At 42.1% G+C, this 14,241-nt stretch overlaps 2 protein-coding genes across 3 annotated transcripts; both read left to right on the top strand.

Annotated features, from left to right (window-relative positions):
* Positions 1-290: 290 nt before the first annotated feature.
* On the top strand, positions 291-4,439 carry LOC106587486 (actin, alpha skeletal muscle 2-like). The gene is made up of 7 exons (NM_001123539.2): positions 291-373; positions 2,106-2,245; positions 2,558-2,882; positions 2,997-3,158; positions 3,290-3,481; positions 3,576-3,757; positions 3,903-4,439. The coding sequence occupies exons 2-7, from the start codon at positions 2,117-2,119 to the stop codon at positions 4,044-4,046; spliced, it is 1,134 nt and encodes a 377-aa protein (NP_001117011.1). The 5' UTR covers positions 291-373; positions 2,106-2,116; the 3' UTR covers positions 4,047-4,439.
* Positions 4,440-5,392: 953 nt separating this feature from the next.
* LOC106587491 (centriole, cilia and spindle-associated protein) lies at positions 5,393-11,831 on the top strand. 2 transcript variants are annotated; one of them, XM_014175937.2, is made up of 4 exons: positions 5,393-5,569; positions 6,269-6,675; positions 7,434-7,795; positions 8,238-11,831. In XM_014175937.2, exons 2-4 carry the CDS (start codon positions 6,312-6,314, stop codon positions 8,415-8,417), a joined length of 906 nt encoding a protein of 301 aa, XP_014031412.2. In that variant the 5' UTR covers positions 5,393-5,569; positions 6,269-6,311; the 3' UTR covers positions 8,418-11,831. The 2 variants fall into 2 exon arrangements, with proteins under 2 accessions (XP_014031412.2, XP_014031405.2); XM_014175930.2 differs by having other exon boundaries at positions 5,393-5,576.
* Positions 11,832-14,241: the final 2,410 nt, after the last annotated feature.

Here is a 14,241-nt window from a genome sequence, read left to right as displayed (position 1 = left end):
TGTGTTCAAAATGCCATGCAGGAGTCCGACGGATTACACCCCTTGGCTCTCCATACACGGGCCGAGCGCTACAGTTTGGATTCGGGACTACCTCTCCATATATGGACCGTCCTGCGCATTACGAGGTGCGACCCTGAGCTCTTCAGCGCTCGTCTACGGGAGTGTCCAGTGCGCACCCGTCCCAAGAACCAAATATGGATGAATGGGTCGGGAGAATTCCTGTGGAATAGATGGGCATTCCTAATGGTTGTCAGGAGACGAAAAAAGGTGGATGGCGTCGGGTATATAAGGTTGACGGCGGTTGCTGTCAGTCCTTAGCTGGAACCAGCAGTGGTAAAGTTCTGTAACTGAGCTTCTTCTAAAAGAAAACCAGGTAAGAGAACGGGCCCGTGGAATATTAGACCACGCTGCTGCATGAGGAGGTCAATACGAGGAGTGGATTTTTTTTCTCTCTCTGGGACATTACATCATGGACTCTGGATAAGGAATTAAACAAATCAAAGATAATCTACACAGTATTGTGACAGGCAGTGAAACTTGGCAGCCAATAACCGGCACAGTTGAACTTTTAGCCTACTTTCGTAAACTAAACAGATTTCACCTGGCTGTCAAATGATTATTATAATAATAGAAGAGATTGGATTAAAATGATTTTGATTTGATACATTAGTCTAACTGCATAATGTAGGCTAATGCGTGCATGTAAAAAAGTATGTTGATTTAAGTGATAAATGATAATTGGTCTTTGAGATAAAATGATTTCAAATTACATTTTGGTAGTTCATTTGATATATTAAGATAATGTCAGACAAAATATTGAATAGGTCTACTGGATATTGGAAAACCTATTATGTCAGCAGAGGGCGAGAGAAAGAAAGAGATCCACAACTTTGTATTGAATCAAAAGTTCCTGGAACGACTGCATTACATGCTTATAGGCAACCCTATATGATAGGTTACCCAATGTGTGTATTGATTGTTGATCTATTTAACCAGATGATCGACAGGTTTTTAGTGCGTTACCTGAAATCCTAATTAATAGAAAACGTATACGTAATGTAAAATGACTCCATGGAACGATTTTTGAAATGTTTGTGGTCATTGTGTAATGTGTAGTCTAACGTTATCATGATCACTTTGGTAAAATGACCGAGACCACCGTGTCAGGCTATCGTGTCATATTTAAGCAATAAGATCTGAGGTGGTGTGGTATATGGCCAATATACCACGGCTAAGGGCTGTTCTTAGGCAATATGCAACGTGGAGTGCCTGGACACAGCCCTTAGCTGTGGTATATTGGCTATATACCACACACCCCTGAGGTGCCTTATTGCTATTATAAACTGGTTACCAACGTTACCAAAGTTATTTTTGTCATACTCGTGAACACAACTCTTTAGAGTGCGATAAAAACAGTATACAAGCAGTTTTACTATGACTTCTGCAGTGCATGACCATGGGGTAGTGAAATAATTAGGCAGTATAAAGCTTAGATATTGCATTTTTGGGGAATACAATATTTGGGGGGAATACAATAATAATTTTGTTGAAAAAATGGATAATTGGTGGAGTACTGTAGTGCATCTAATGCAGGGGTGTCAAACTCATTCCATGTAGGGCCTAGTGTCTGCAGGTTTTTGTTTTTTTCTCCTTTTAATTAAGACCTAGACAACCAGGTGAGGGGAGTTCCTTAGTAATTAGTGACCTTGATTCATCAATCAAGTACAAGGAAGGATTGAAAACCAGCAGACACTCGGCCCTCCGTAGAATGAGTTTGGCACCTGTAATCTAAGGGTTAAGAACATACATTGTGGACCCCACTTTGGAACCACTGGTGTAGGCAACCTAATATGTCTGATGGCATTCTTGGTCAACACTTAGTGTAATATGATTCATTCTGTGTGAAAATTTGTTCCGCGTGGATAATCTTCAGTGGGCATACATGATGCATCAGCAACACATCCGAAAGTATCGTTGTTACGCACAGAATGTCGTTTTTACGCACAGAATGTAGGTGCTTAATGTCAGTGAGAGATCTTGCAGTAAGGAGGCTACTTACAGTATACTGTATGATAAACGTGTGTTCCTTTTGCACCTTGTCTCAGAACCCACCAAGATGTGTGACGACGACGAGACTACCGCTCTTGTGTGCGACAATGGCTCCGGCCTGGTCAAGGCTGGCTTCGCCGGTGACGACGCCCCCAGGGCTGTCTTCCCCTCCATTGTCGGTCGCCCTCGTCACCAGGTACGTAAAAGCACCACTCCTAGGTATGGATAGTTATGTGAATGAAGGCACCATACCTTGTTTCACGATATAGCCTATTATGATATCCAAAGTACAAAGATATGCATAAAAAGCTTATTGGCAAATATATACGAATTCAAGTAAAAAATGCATTTAGGTATAGTTTACTAGTGCTAACGTGTAATTTGTCAGGTGTGACGTGCCGTTTTAGTATCCAAGGTGTAGTGTACCGTTAGATGACATTGTGTAGTTGTTAGGCGTGTGCGCCATGTCCTTGTCTGTGTCTCAATGGGCTTGTTCTGTCTCTTCCAGGGTGTGATGGTGGGTATGGGTCAGAAGGACTCCTACGTAGGAGATGAAGCTCAGAGCAAGAGGGGTATCCTGACCCTGAAGTACCCCATCGAGCACGGTATCATCACTAACTGGGACGACATGGAGAAGATCTGGCACCACACCTTCTACAACGAGCTGCGCGTTGCCCCCGAGGAGCACCCCACCCTGCTCACTGAGGCCCCCCTGAACCCCAAGGCCAACAGAGAGAAGATGACACAGATCATGTTCGAGACCTTCAACGTTCCCGCCATGTATGTGGCCATCCAGGCTGTCCTGTCCCTGTACGCTTCCGGTCGTACCACCGGTAAGAACTTGCCCCATGCACGCCTTTTTCCCGCACACAACCCGCTATTTGTATTTCAAGTAGTTGGTGTTTGGGTTGTCTGCTTTACTGAATTGTGGTGTTTTCTGTGTTTAGGTATTGTGCTGGACTCCGGTGATGGTGTGACCCACAACGTCCCCATCTATGAGGGTTACGCTCTCCCCCACGCCATCATGCGTCTGGATCTGGCTGGTCGCGATCTGACTGACTACCTCATGAAGATCCTGACCGAGCGTGGCTACTCTTTCGTCACAACCGGTGAGCATGAACTTTGTGTTTTTGCACAGATATGCTTGTTTGGTCAATTTCAAGTATTAGAACGTTTTACGCACAAAAGCGCAAGGCGCACGGGGATACTTTTACGCATTAACGGAAATGTTTCATTTCAGCCGAGCGTGAGATCGTGCGTGACATTAAGGAGAAGCTGTGCTATGTCGCCCTGGACTTCGAGAATGAAATGGCCACCGCCGCCTCCTCCTCCTCCCTGGAGAAGAGCTACGAGCTTCCCGACGGTCAGGTCATCACCATCGGAAACGAGCGTTTCCGTTGCCCAGAGACCCTCTTCCAGCCTTCCTTCATTGGTGCGTATTTACCGTTATAGGCCTATAAAATACATAAAATATTCGGCCTAAAGAGTGGTTGAATATTAATATTGATCTTTGTATACCTGCACAGGTATGGAGTCCGCTGGTATTCATGAGACTGCCTACAACAGCATCATGAAGTGCGACATTGACATCCGTAAGGACCTGTACGCCAACAATGTGCTTTCCGGCGGTACCACGATGTACCCTGGTATTGCTGACCGTATGCAGAAGGAGATCACTGCCCTGGCCCCCAGCACCATGAAGATCAAGGTAATTACAAATAAACAATACTTTTACGCACAGTAAAATAGTTAAAAGAGATGCCATTGGTCTGCATAATTGTTTCATTGTCATTGTGTTACCTGTGTTACCTATGGTACCCGTTATCTAATACTGCTTTTCTCACTTGGCATAGATCATTGCCCCACCTGAGCGTAAATACTCCGTCTGGATCGGTGGCTCCATCCTGGCTTCCCTGTCCACTTTCCAGGCAATGTGGATCACCAAGCAAGAATACGACGAGGCAGGCCCCAGCATTGTCCACCGCAAGTGCTTCTAAATGCATTGTCAACATCTCGCTCAGGATCCAAGCAACAACGGCACACCGTCGTGCGATCAAGGGACAACTTTATACAACTGTTACATTGTAACAGCGAAAGCTCAGCAAAACGGAGAGAATGACGTCAACATCACGACGTGTGAGGAAAAATACCAACATGTGAATGTAAAATGTACATAAATGTTATTTATTGATCGTCCATCATTTGGTATTTTTTGGTGAGCACAGTCTGTTTTGGGGACAGCAAGAGGGACAGAGGGTGACCACAACGTTGTTTTCTCTGGTTACCCGATATTGGCTCAGAAGTACGTGCCATCTGTACTCGAGCCAAACATTATCAACTACTAACCATCAAGAGATCCACATAGGAAATAAAAACCATCTATTTTCAAACGTGTTTCTGTTATTTTGTTATTTTGAGGTGCATTACATACAACACAATCAACACTTAAAATAGGCCTTGGTGTGCGTTTTATGATGCGCAACTATTAAAAACCCATTAGGGTAAATATTAATTCATTTTTGGCACATCGCAACATAAATAGCCTAAACATTATGAGACACTTTCAATTTGGATGCCTTTCAATGTTTTGATGAACAAGGGCCAATATGACTACCTGGAACTGGAAGGACAAACAATGAGCTCAAGTAGGCCAACAAGTGTTTAAGGAAATTGTTCTAAACGTCCCTGACAAGAAAAACAATGTCCTGGATATATTTTACTAGGCAAGTCAGTTAAGAACACGTTCTTATTTTCAATGACGGCCTAGGAACAGTGGCTTAACTGCCTTGTTCAGAGGCAGAGCGACATATTATTACCTTGTCATCTCGGGGTTACTCTCTAACCACTAGCCTACCTGCCGCCCATGGATATAAGGCTATAAATCATTGAGCCAGACCTTCTTTGGAATATTAACTATATTTTACAATAATATTATCAATGTGCCTAAAATACGAATTGTTCTCTCTAACTATTTAACAAACATTTGCATTTATTTTATTGAACTGAGAGGGATTGATTTTCTTTTCTGTGTTAGATTCATACTAAACAATGACATAGCATTCTTTCACCAAGGAGGTTATCACAGCAAACCTTTGCTCACAGCAGATCTTCTTTGTCACCAAATTTGGCCATTCGACTGCAATACCAATATTGATATTGATTTTAAATCACATGAGCAGGCTAATCATTTGATATTTCACAACTGAAAAAATACATTTGAGGCTGAAACCCCCACAGAATTTGCATTATCAATCTATACTTGTTTAAAAAAAAAAAGATGACACACCTGTTGAAGCAATTACATGCCTTAGAATAACGCGCGCCAGTACAAGGCTGTCTGGGCATGCGCATTGCACTTGCTATAGCTTTTAATGGAGAAACATCGTTAATGCCAGGGTTGAGAGGGCTATCTTCTGACGACGATTCAATGCCGAAATATGCGCGACAACAGGCAATTATAATGGAGGAATACTTGAAGTGAAAATGATGATGTTCTGTAATTCTCCATAATGAAGTCCGGGTGAGGGGTAAGTTAATACGCACCGATAATAACCTGTTCTGGTCGTGTTTACAACCACTATAGTGCGCAGGTAGAAGCAAACGTCGACGCCACCAGCTGTGCATGTTTTCGTCACACTATTGCCTTTAAGTATTTACATGTAATAAATTACTTTTGGTATGTGGGCTAACAATAACATTTCTTTAGCGATAGACCCGTGCACAGTGTTTTGATAAAGACGACGGTATTGGCGTCAGCAATGTCTGCCTCAATCAAATAGCAGGCTCGGCTGCGCCATATTTGGGCAACAGAAACAGCAGATGAACAATTTAGGCCGTGGCTGGTTTATGAATTGAAATGTCTACACTATCCCCATCTATTATGTTATAGTATTCTATACCTAAATAATATTGTAATAACCATGCTATTGCTACATATAGACTGTATATTTATAGCGTCAGATGGGCATTATGGAGCACAGCCTATAAGATAGTCATCAGATGGCATGGGTTACTGTATTCGAGGGAGGGAAACGCTGACAGGTCATTCTAGAAGGCCCAGGTGCTCTGGGTCGCTACAGGCTTTAGATCTGTGGTGGAACTGTCACCAGCAGCCTACAATCACACATTCCACACCTCTTATAGAAACATAGGCCTAGTTACTGTTGCATTGTAGAGGTATGTATGTAATAACACTTCTCTTTTCTCCTCTCCTCCATAGTTTGTGAGCTAATCAAAATTGGACCTAAGCAATAACAGGAATCATGGTGACTAAGAAAATCCGTACGGAGTACATGAAGAAATTCAAAGAGCCGAAATGGGAGACGTTTTCCAAGTGCTACGAGGACTCAGTGAAGTACAGGTTGACTAGGCGGGTGATGGAGCACGCTCACAAACCTCTGTGGTTCTGGGAGGGGTGGGATACCTCGACCGGGTCAGACTCCAGCGCCAGTGGGCGGTCGACCCCCAAGATAAGGAATAAAGTTGCGCCTTTAGACATCAAACGTCTGACACCACCAGTGAAGTCAGAATCAAGGGAGAGCCTGGAACCGAATCCTCCTTCTGTGAATGGGGAACCAGAATTGGAGGCCAAGGAGTTTACACTTTTGGATGCACTACCACCCACAGGTATCTATCTTCTACTATTACAAATACATTTATACACCTGCATGTTGATCCTATTGTAATAAGGCCTGCAGTAGACTATGCTTTTGAGCTACAAACATACATAAAGAAAAAAGGTCTTAACTTGTTAGGTCTATATACTGAGTGTACAGAACATTAGGAACATGTTGCTCTTTCCATCACATAGACTGACCAGATGAATCCAGGTGAACACTATGATCCCTTATTGATGTCACTTGTTAAATCCAGTGTAGATGAAGACATGTTAAAGAAGGATTTTAAGTCTTGAGACAATTGAGACGTGGATTGTGTATGTGTGCCATTCAGAGAGTGACTGGGCAAGACAAAAGATTTAAGTGCCTTTGAACGGCCAGCATCCCTGTGAACGCTTTCGACACCTTGTAAAGTCCACGCCTCAATGATTTGAGGCTGTTCTGAGGGCAAAAGGGGTGCAACTCAATATTAGGAAGGTGTTCCTAATGTTTGGTATAGTGTATAATTCAAAAGGCACTCGCACATCTGAGCTATCTTTTTTGCAGGTGCATGGTAACAGTTGAATAAAATGAGAAAAAAATAAGAAACCCTCACACTGCTCTTGATAGTATCACTGCTCTTTAATAAGCTTTACGTATCGGCCTCACGGCCTTCGTCAGAGCTTTTGACAAAAGAGCAGTGATACTATCAAGAGCAGTGTGCGGGTTTCTTCTTTTTTTCTCAGTATAGTGTATAATAAAACTACATCACTTTCTGCTCATTCAAAGAGTCTGTAATAGAGAACGGGGGCCTAAACGAACCAGATGAGGGGACAGTTAACGGGTCAGTAGTACAAAATGGTCCAGTGGCTGAAACGCCAATAGATGAGGGACCAGCAGACAAGGCGTCATCAGACGAGGAGCCGGTGAAGACTGAGCCTAAGCGTCGCCACCGCCATCGTGTCCCTCGCTCAGAACCATGTCAAAGGGACTATTCCTGTGACGACATCAAGCCTGCGCCCGTCAGGAAGCCCTCCAGAGCAAAAAGCCAGCCACCAGCCATCACCACAGAGAAGGAGAACAGACAACCTTCGTCCCGGCTCGAAGGGGCAGAGAGACACGCGTCATCTGCTAGGAAGTCTACAAATCAGGTAAGAGTGTGTGTGACTGTGTGTGTGAGAGGCTGGGCATATGTGAGGTTAGGAAAATGCTTTGATATTCATTCCATTTTATGTTATTTCAGTAGCAGGCTTGCATTTGGTTTCTTAGGCCAGGGTATAATGATCAAAAGAGGCTATACATTATAGGAATACTGGATGAAAGCTGTGTAGATTATGTAATGCAGGTTTAATGTGCGTCAAACATCTATTCTGCAAATAAGATCTAGTTATTTCAGGGAAAATAAATAGGGGTGCATTTTGAGTCTTTTGGCACATGTTCATGGAAAGGATACCAGAGAAGTGTAGCTCATCATCCAACACTCCCCCCAGAAACTATCAATAATAGAAGAGTGGTATGTATTTCGGAAGTGAGCGCCGAGCGCCTATCCTGTCTCATTGCCCTAACCTCCCGGGCACCTCTCTCTCTCCACAGAGTCGCACATCTGACGCATGCGTCCAGACCAGACGGGAGTCGGATAAACGCTGTTGGAACGTGGACCGCAGGAGGGCACGGTCCGCCGACCTGGAGAAGATACGGCGGTCGGAGTTGGCCGTGGTGGATGACCGTTGGATGACCGAGTACATGCGCTGCTTCTCTGCCCGGTTGAGGTAGAGCACAAGGATCATGGGTATTCTTCTGCCACCATCGACCATTCTATTTTTAACACCATGTTTCTTATTGAGGATTGGTTAACAGAACAAAATAATTGGATTGGTTTAGACACCAATTAGGGCCCTGAGGTTTTCCTGGCCACATAACCTGACAAGGAAGAACTCAGGGCCCTAATCATAAGGTATGGTTGATTTGTTAAGTTGATCGCTGTGTTGGCGATATGCCACTTTTCTTCCACAAGGGATGACACAATCATAGTAGAATATTGCAAGATATGTAGTTATGCTTCTAGAAATTGGACTGGTTTGTACATGCTGCTGACTACAGAGTATGATTTGTTATATTATTATACATTCCAAGCATGGTGATGGTCTTTACACTTCGCTTTAGTTTGGTGGAATTTTTGACATTCTGTGTTGCTTATGTCATTTCAGGCTATATCACAAAGGCAGCTGCATAAAATCCAAAAGTTAGATCAGGGGTATTCAACTGGGAGTACTGCAGGGGGTCCGCAATAATATATATACAAAAAGCTACAGATGAAAAGAGGAGAATATTTTTATTTTCGTATTCCTAATATTGAGCTAATTACACTCATTAGAGCTAAATACACTCATTAGAGCTAGTTACACTCATTAGAGCTAAATACACTCCTTAGAGCTAGTTACACTCATTAGAGCTAAATACACTCATTAGAGCTAAATACACTCATTAGAGCTAAATACACTCATTAGAGCTAGTTACACTCATTAGAGCTAGTTACACTCATTAGAGCTAGTTACAGTCACTATAGCTAAATACACTCATTAGAGCTAAATACACTCCTTAGAGCTAGTTACACTCCTTAGAGCTAGTTACACTCCTTAGAGCTAGTTACACTCCTTAGAGCTAGTTACACTCCTTAGAGCTAGTTACACTCCTTAGAGCTAGTTACACTCCTTACAGCTAGTTACACTCCTTACAGCTAGTTACACTCATTAGAGCTAGTTACACTCATTAGAGCTAGTTACACTCATTAGAGCTAGTTACTATATCTAAATACACTCATTAGAGCTAAATACAGTCATTAGAGCTAAATACAGTCACTAGAGTATCTGACATACTGTAGGCTTTGACAAAGCACCCTCTGGTAAGCTTTCTTGTCTTAGACACTCGTTTTTGTGAACACATGGCCCCAAAAGATTTTTGAAGTTGCTTTTCTAGCTAATAGGCTATGTTAGAGTTTACACTTCCTCTTCCAATTATAATAGGGGAGGTCAAAATAATGAAAAACGATCTACCAAATCTATTCATTTAAAAATGTTGATTAATTCTCCTTGCCATTCGCCTGATGATAAGACAAGGCATGCGAGGGGAAAAAAGCAAGCGTATGATGTGGGTCCCTGGTTTACCTGGGCGGGGGTCCCTGGTTTACCTGGGCGGGGGTCCCTGGGGAAGAATTTTTTTATTTTATTTAACTAGGCAAGTCAGTTAAGAACAAATTGTTATTTACAATGATGGCCTATCCTGGCCAAACCCGGACAACGCTGGGCCAATTGTGCGCCGCCCTATGGGACTCGCAGTCACGGCCGGATGTGATACAGCCTGGATTCGAACCAGGGACTAGTGACGCCTCTTGCACTGAGATGCAGTGCCTTAGACTGCTGCGCCACTCGGGAGCAAGGTTGAAGACCCCTGAGCTAGATAAAAGGACCAAACAATTATTGTTTTAGATATTACAGTATTTTCGAATGACTAAAAGCCATAGTCAAGGGGTTGTGGCATTGAGCTGCAGAGAAAGAAACTGTTAGCGGGCTAATATCCTGCATTAGCTTTATTGTATTAGGTTGCAAATTTCAATCTAAATCTAGAATGCATTCCAGAGGATTGTATTATTAATATTTTCATTAAAGCTCTTATCAACGGTACCATGGAAATTGTTGTAAAGTTGGAGAAAGATACTGTTAGACATTGTATGACATAGTTATTGCGCTTACACCTGTATGTTTCTTGTTTACATCTTGGCTAGCCTCGTACGAACCATCCTGATCTCGCGAGCTCACATTCTGTTTCGCTACAAGGACACAGAATGTGAGCTCGCGAGATCAGGATGGTTCGTACGAGGCTACATCTTGGCAGCTTCGCACACTAATTTAGGGTTGTCTTATATTTTACAATCACAAACACTCACCGCCTCACGTGTTGTAGTAGACAGGCTGAAATTGCAATGTAACGTGGTAAAGAAATGCCCTTATGTGCTAAATACACTTTTTAGAGTATGTCACTCACAATCACCATTGTCTTTGACAGGTTTTCGTAGATTGACTTATTTGGTGGTTATTCATACTGAATTGTGATGTCAGTACCAAGTTCTGTATCTGTAATTTAAATGGAGGGCTATTTTGACAGAAATGAAGTGTTGTATTTGAAGTCTTGGTTCTTGTGGGTTGTGAATAATGCTCAGTTTACATACTTTTCCTATTTTTTTTACAACGCTTATTCATAGTGCTATTCACTCAGAATGTTTTTACTCATAATGTGTACTTTTACATTTCACTTTCACCAAATTTTAGTTTAGGAATGGTTCCTTGAGAGAACGTTGGAACGACGTTTCCAGAACGTCTCACCGGGAACCTTGTAGGACACCAGCAGTTTTTTGGAGTGTTGAAATGGGTGTGGCTTTAATTGACTTATGCGTGTACAATCTGATGAGACTTCCCTTGTGTCTGCCAGAGGGGAGTCTTTAGTGTGTGTGATTGGTTGTATGGGCAGAGAGAGAGCTCACTGTTAAGAAGATTAGACTCAACGTTCCATTGGTGGTCATGTGACACTTCCCTCCTATGTCATCATGGATTGGCAAAACATCCGAGTCATTCTTTACTTGAACATTGCATTATTTATAAGAAGTTATAGGAGTTAATGTCAGGTTATGACCTAGTCATGAAAACTGAAGAGCTGGCTGCTTATATCACAGACAGGTTTGACTAGTGTCTGTGTATTCATTGTCCTCTAAAACATTCCTTTATGAATATGTTCATTCCAAGAACCATCTCTCAGGAAGGAATAAGAGACACTAATGATTTGTCTATAGGCTTACTGTAACTACAATGTGAGGAAATGTGATGTACTGTTTCAGGGGTTTGGAACACACTGATTCAAAACTAAATTGATTGTTTTATATAGGATATTAATTGTTTGAGCTCTCTGAACAAAGCTTTGAGTTATTTTTCTGTGTGGATTTGATTTGCATAAGATATTATTTGACCAAAAGGGATATATGTATCATACAATAGTATATATAACCATGTTTGTGTTTTATTTCAACAGATGTTTACATTTTTGATCACTGTATTTGTATTTGAAAACATACACAATGAAAAATATTTTCATCCACTTTGCAACATTGCTGTGAATTAAAATCATATTTGCATAGTTGAGTTGTTTGTTTTTGTTTATGTTTATATGGGCATTTGAATAAACAATAACACTGTGATGTATTTTTGCATGACCCCTATGACCCATAAGGACTCCATTTGATCAATGAATACCAGTGATATTAAACATGATTGGTTTTAATTAGATTTCACTCCTAATTTAGGGTATTTCAACCTATAGCCCTTTCTACTCTGCTGCTCTGAGGTCCATCTGATGTCACTGTCCAGCATTGGCACCAGGGTTAAGAGTAGAGTACAGTAATCTATGGATAGTATCCTGCTACTATGGATAATCTATGGATAGTATCCTGCTACTATGGATAATCTATGGATAGTATCCTGCTACTATGGATAGTATCCTGCTACTATGGATAGTCCCACCAACCTCCATCAATGTGAGAAATACTTGTTTTATTCAAAACAAGTACTCCAATTTACTACCATATTGATTCGTTAGTGAGGTATTGTGATACTCTGAGACACTCCATTATGTCACTTTTCTCTTTTAGTTAAATGACTTCTTGTTCGGGAAGGTCATCTGCGCTCTATGGTAACGGAAAGGTTCAGTGAAACGTTAGAATCACATACCAGATCATATTCTCCCTCTAGAATACTTCTGACGTTATCGTCCTCTATGACCCATGTGTCCCAGTGTAGGATACGGAGTACTGTATGATCCCAGTAAGGTGACCACCACAGCGCTTACAAGGCTTTTGTATTAAGTCGTCAGCCTGACACAATGACAGACTAGACAGGACATTTCAGATGTTATGTATGATGAGTGAATTCTGGTACATAATACATCATTAGGTTCAGACAAAGGGCCTCTTAGAATGCAGATCTCCTGACAAAAGGTTTAGCACTGGCTATAAATACCCACCTGTCACATACCCACCTCCGGCAGCTGATGGAGAGAGACAGTGTGTGTGTGTGTGTGTGTGTGTGTGTGTGCTTGCTTGCATATGGGTGTTTAAAAGAGACGAACAAATTGAATTTGTGGGTTTGGGGAGAGCGCGATGGTTCTCTTTTGATTATTTAAAATAGACAGAAACACTTCCTTAAATCTTTATGAGTGTGGCTATCTTTTTCGGCGTGTGAGTGTCTGAAGTCAATAAAATCGAATCCCTGTTAACACAGTAATACATGAATTACAAAGTAAAACTGACAGTGACAAGCAACTGCATACAACAGTGAGTCCTTCAATCAGAACCAAAGTCTATTCAAGCACATTCTACTTGAGAATTCCACCCTCCAGACATCTTCCCACTCTATTTAAAGCCACCTGGCATTTCAAAACGCAATAGGGCCAAAATAGGTGCCTTCAGGAACACCAAGAGCTGCCTGGGACCGAAGGGGGGGGGGCTTTGGGCGTTAAATATAGCCGCCCACATGTTCCTTTGCCAGCAGAGAAGGACCCCTCCCTAATTGACAGTGTCTGAAAAACGTGTTTTGGAAAATGTGGTGGGCTCTGGGATAAGGTGTGGGGGAGTGGTGCAGCAGTATGAAATAGCTTGAATGGTCGAAGCTGGGTAAAATAGAGGGAGAATTGCTGTGTCGACAACAGTGAGTTGTGTCTGTCCATAAATGCAGTGGTTGCTCTGAGAGGAGCTGCTGAGCCACAGGATGGCAGAACAGAGCCAGAGATATGGTCTTTGACTTAGGTCTTTAATGCTAGTCAGAGCTAATATGCCCAGTTGAAGAGCACAGCTAAGAGGGGGGACGGAAATAGCCCCCTTCGCAAGAGCAGCCAGGTCCTCTAAAAACAGCCTGTTGCTTCTAGGCAGAGGCACTCAATAGTACATCTAGAATACTATAAAGTCTGCTGTTTGGAGCCACAATGTATTTGTGCTACATATTTGTGGAATAGGTTTGTCGACCTACAGTACAGTACAATAAATATATATATTATACGGATTAGGCAATTGAATGATGCATTGATGTCTTGAAATTCAGATAGTATGAAGATCTGAGACACTGTGTAATGTCTTCTCTAAACTCAGACCTGTAAACAGAGTAAAGCGATCTCTGCCACTAATAAGATATGTGAGGTGATAGAGATGCACTTGGCCTTAGGCAACTTGAGGCATTGTGGAGCATGAATTGCAGCTCAGCATTTGTAATGCTTTAGGGACCTCTAGTGGCAGCGAATGACGGTCACGACAATAGAAGATGGCAGGGTTTTCTCTCCACAAACTCCCTCAAAATTGAATAGTGTTTATATTATGGACATATACGATTTTCTTATCAATTAGAAATCAAAGAATATTTGATATATTTGGAACAGAGTACACATTGGAACAGACAACTAATGGACGAGTGAATATGAATTTGAAGCTGCCATCTGTCCCTGCCAAATGCCTCACAAGTTAACCACAGCAGCATGTCAACTTTCTCAAGCTGTTCAATTCTTG

The sequence above is a fragment of the Salmo salar genome, chromosome ssa02 (genome assembly GCF_905237065.1).
Source record: "Salmo salar chromosome ssa02, Ssal_v3.1, whole genome shotgun sequence".
In the NCBI taxonomy this organism is placed as follows: domain Eukaryota; kingdom Metazoa; phylum Chordata; class Actinopteri; order Salmoniformes; family Salmonidae; genus Salmo; species Salmo salar.
This window is presented reverse-complemented; position numbering and strand designations above follow the sequence as displayed.

Excerpts from the sequence above, each read along its gene's own strand:
- LOC106587486 (NM_001123539.2), top strand. The coding sequence starts at position 2,117 with ATGTGTGACGACGACGAGACTACCGCTCTTGTGTGCGACAATGGCTCC. Across the intron at positions 2,246-2,557 it reads TCGGTCGCCCTCGTCACCAG|GGTGTGATGGTGGGTATGGG; the intron begins GTACGTAAAAGC and ends TGTCTCTTCCAG. Across the intron at positions 3,482-3,575 it reads CTTCCAGCCTTCCTTCATTG|GTATGGAGTCCGCTGGTATT; the intron begins GTGCGTATTTAC and ends ATACCTGCACAG.
- LOC106587491 (XM_014175937.2), top strand. The coding sequence starts at position 6,312 with ATGGTGACTAAGAAAATCCGTACGGAGTACATGAAGAAATTCAAAGAG. Across the intron at positions 6,676-7,433 it reads GGATGCACTACCACCCACAG|AGTCTGTAATAGAGAACGGG; the intron begins GTATCTATCTTC and ends GCTCATTCAAAG. Across the intron at positions 7,796-8,237 it reads CTAGGAAGTCTACAAATCAG|AGTCGCACATCTGACGCATG; the intron begins GTAAGAGTGTGT and ends CTCTCTCCACAG.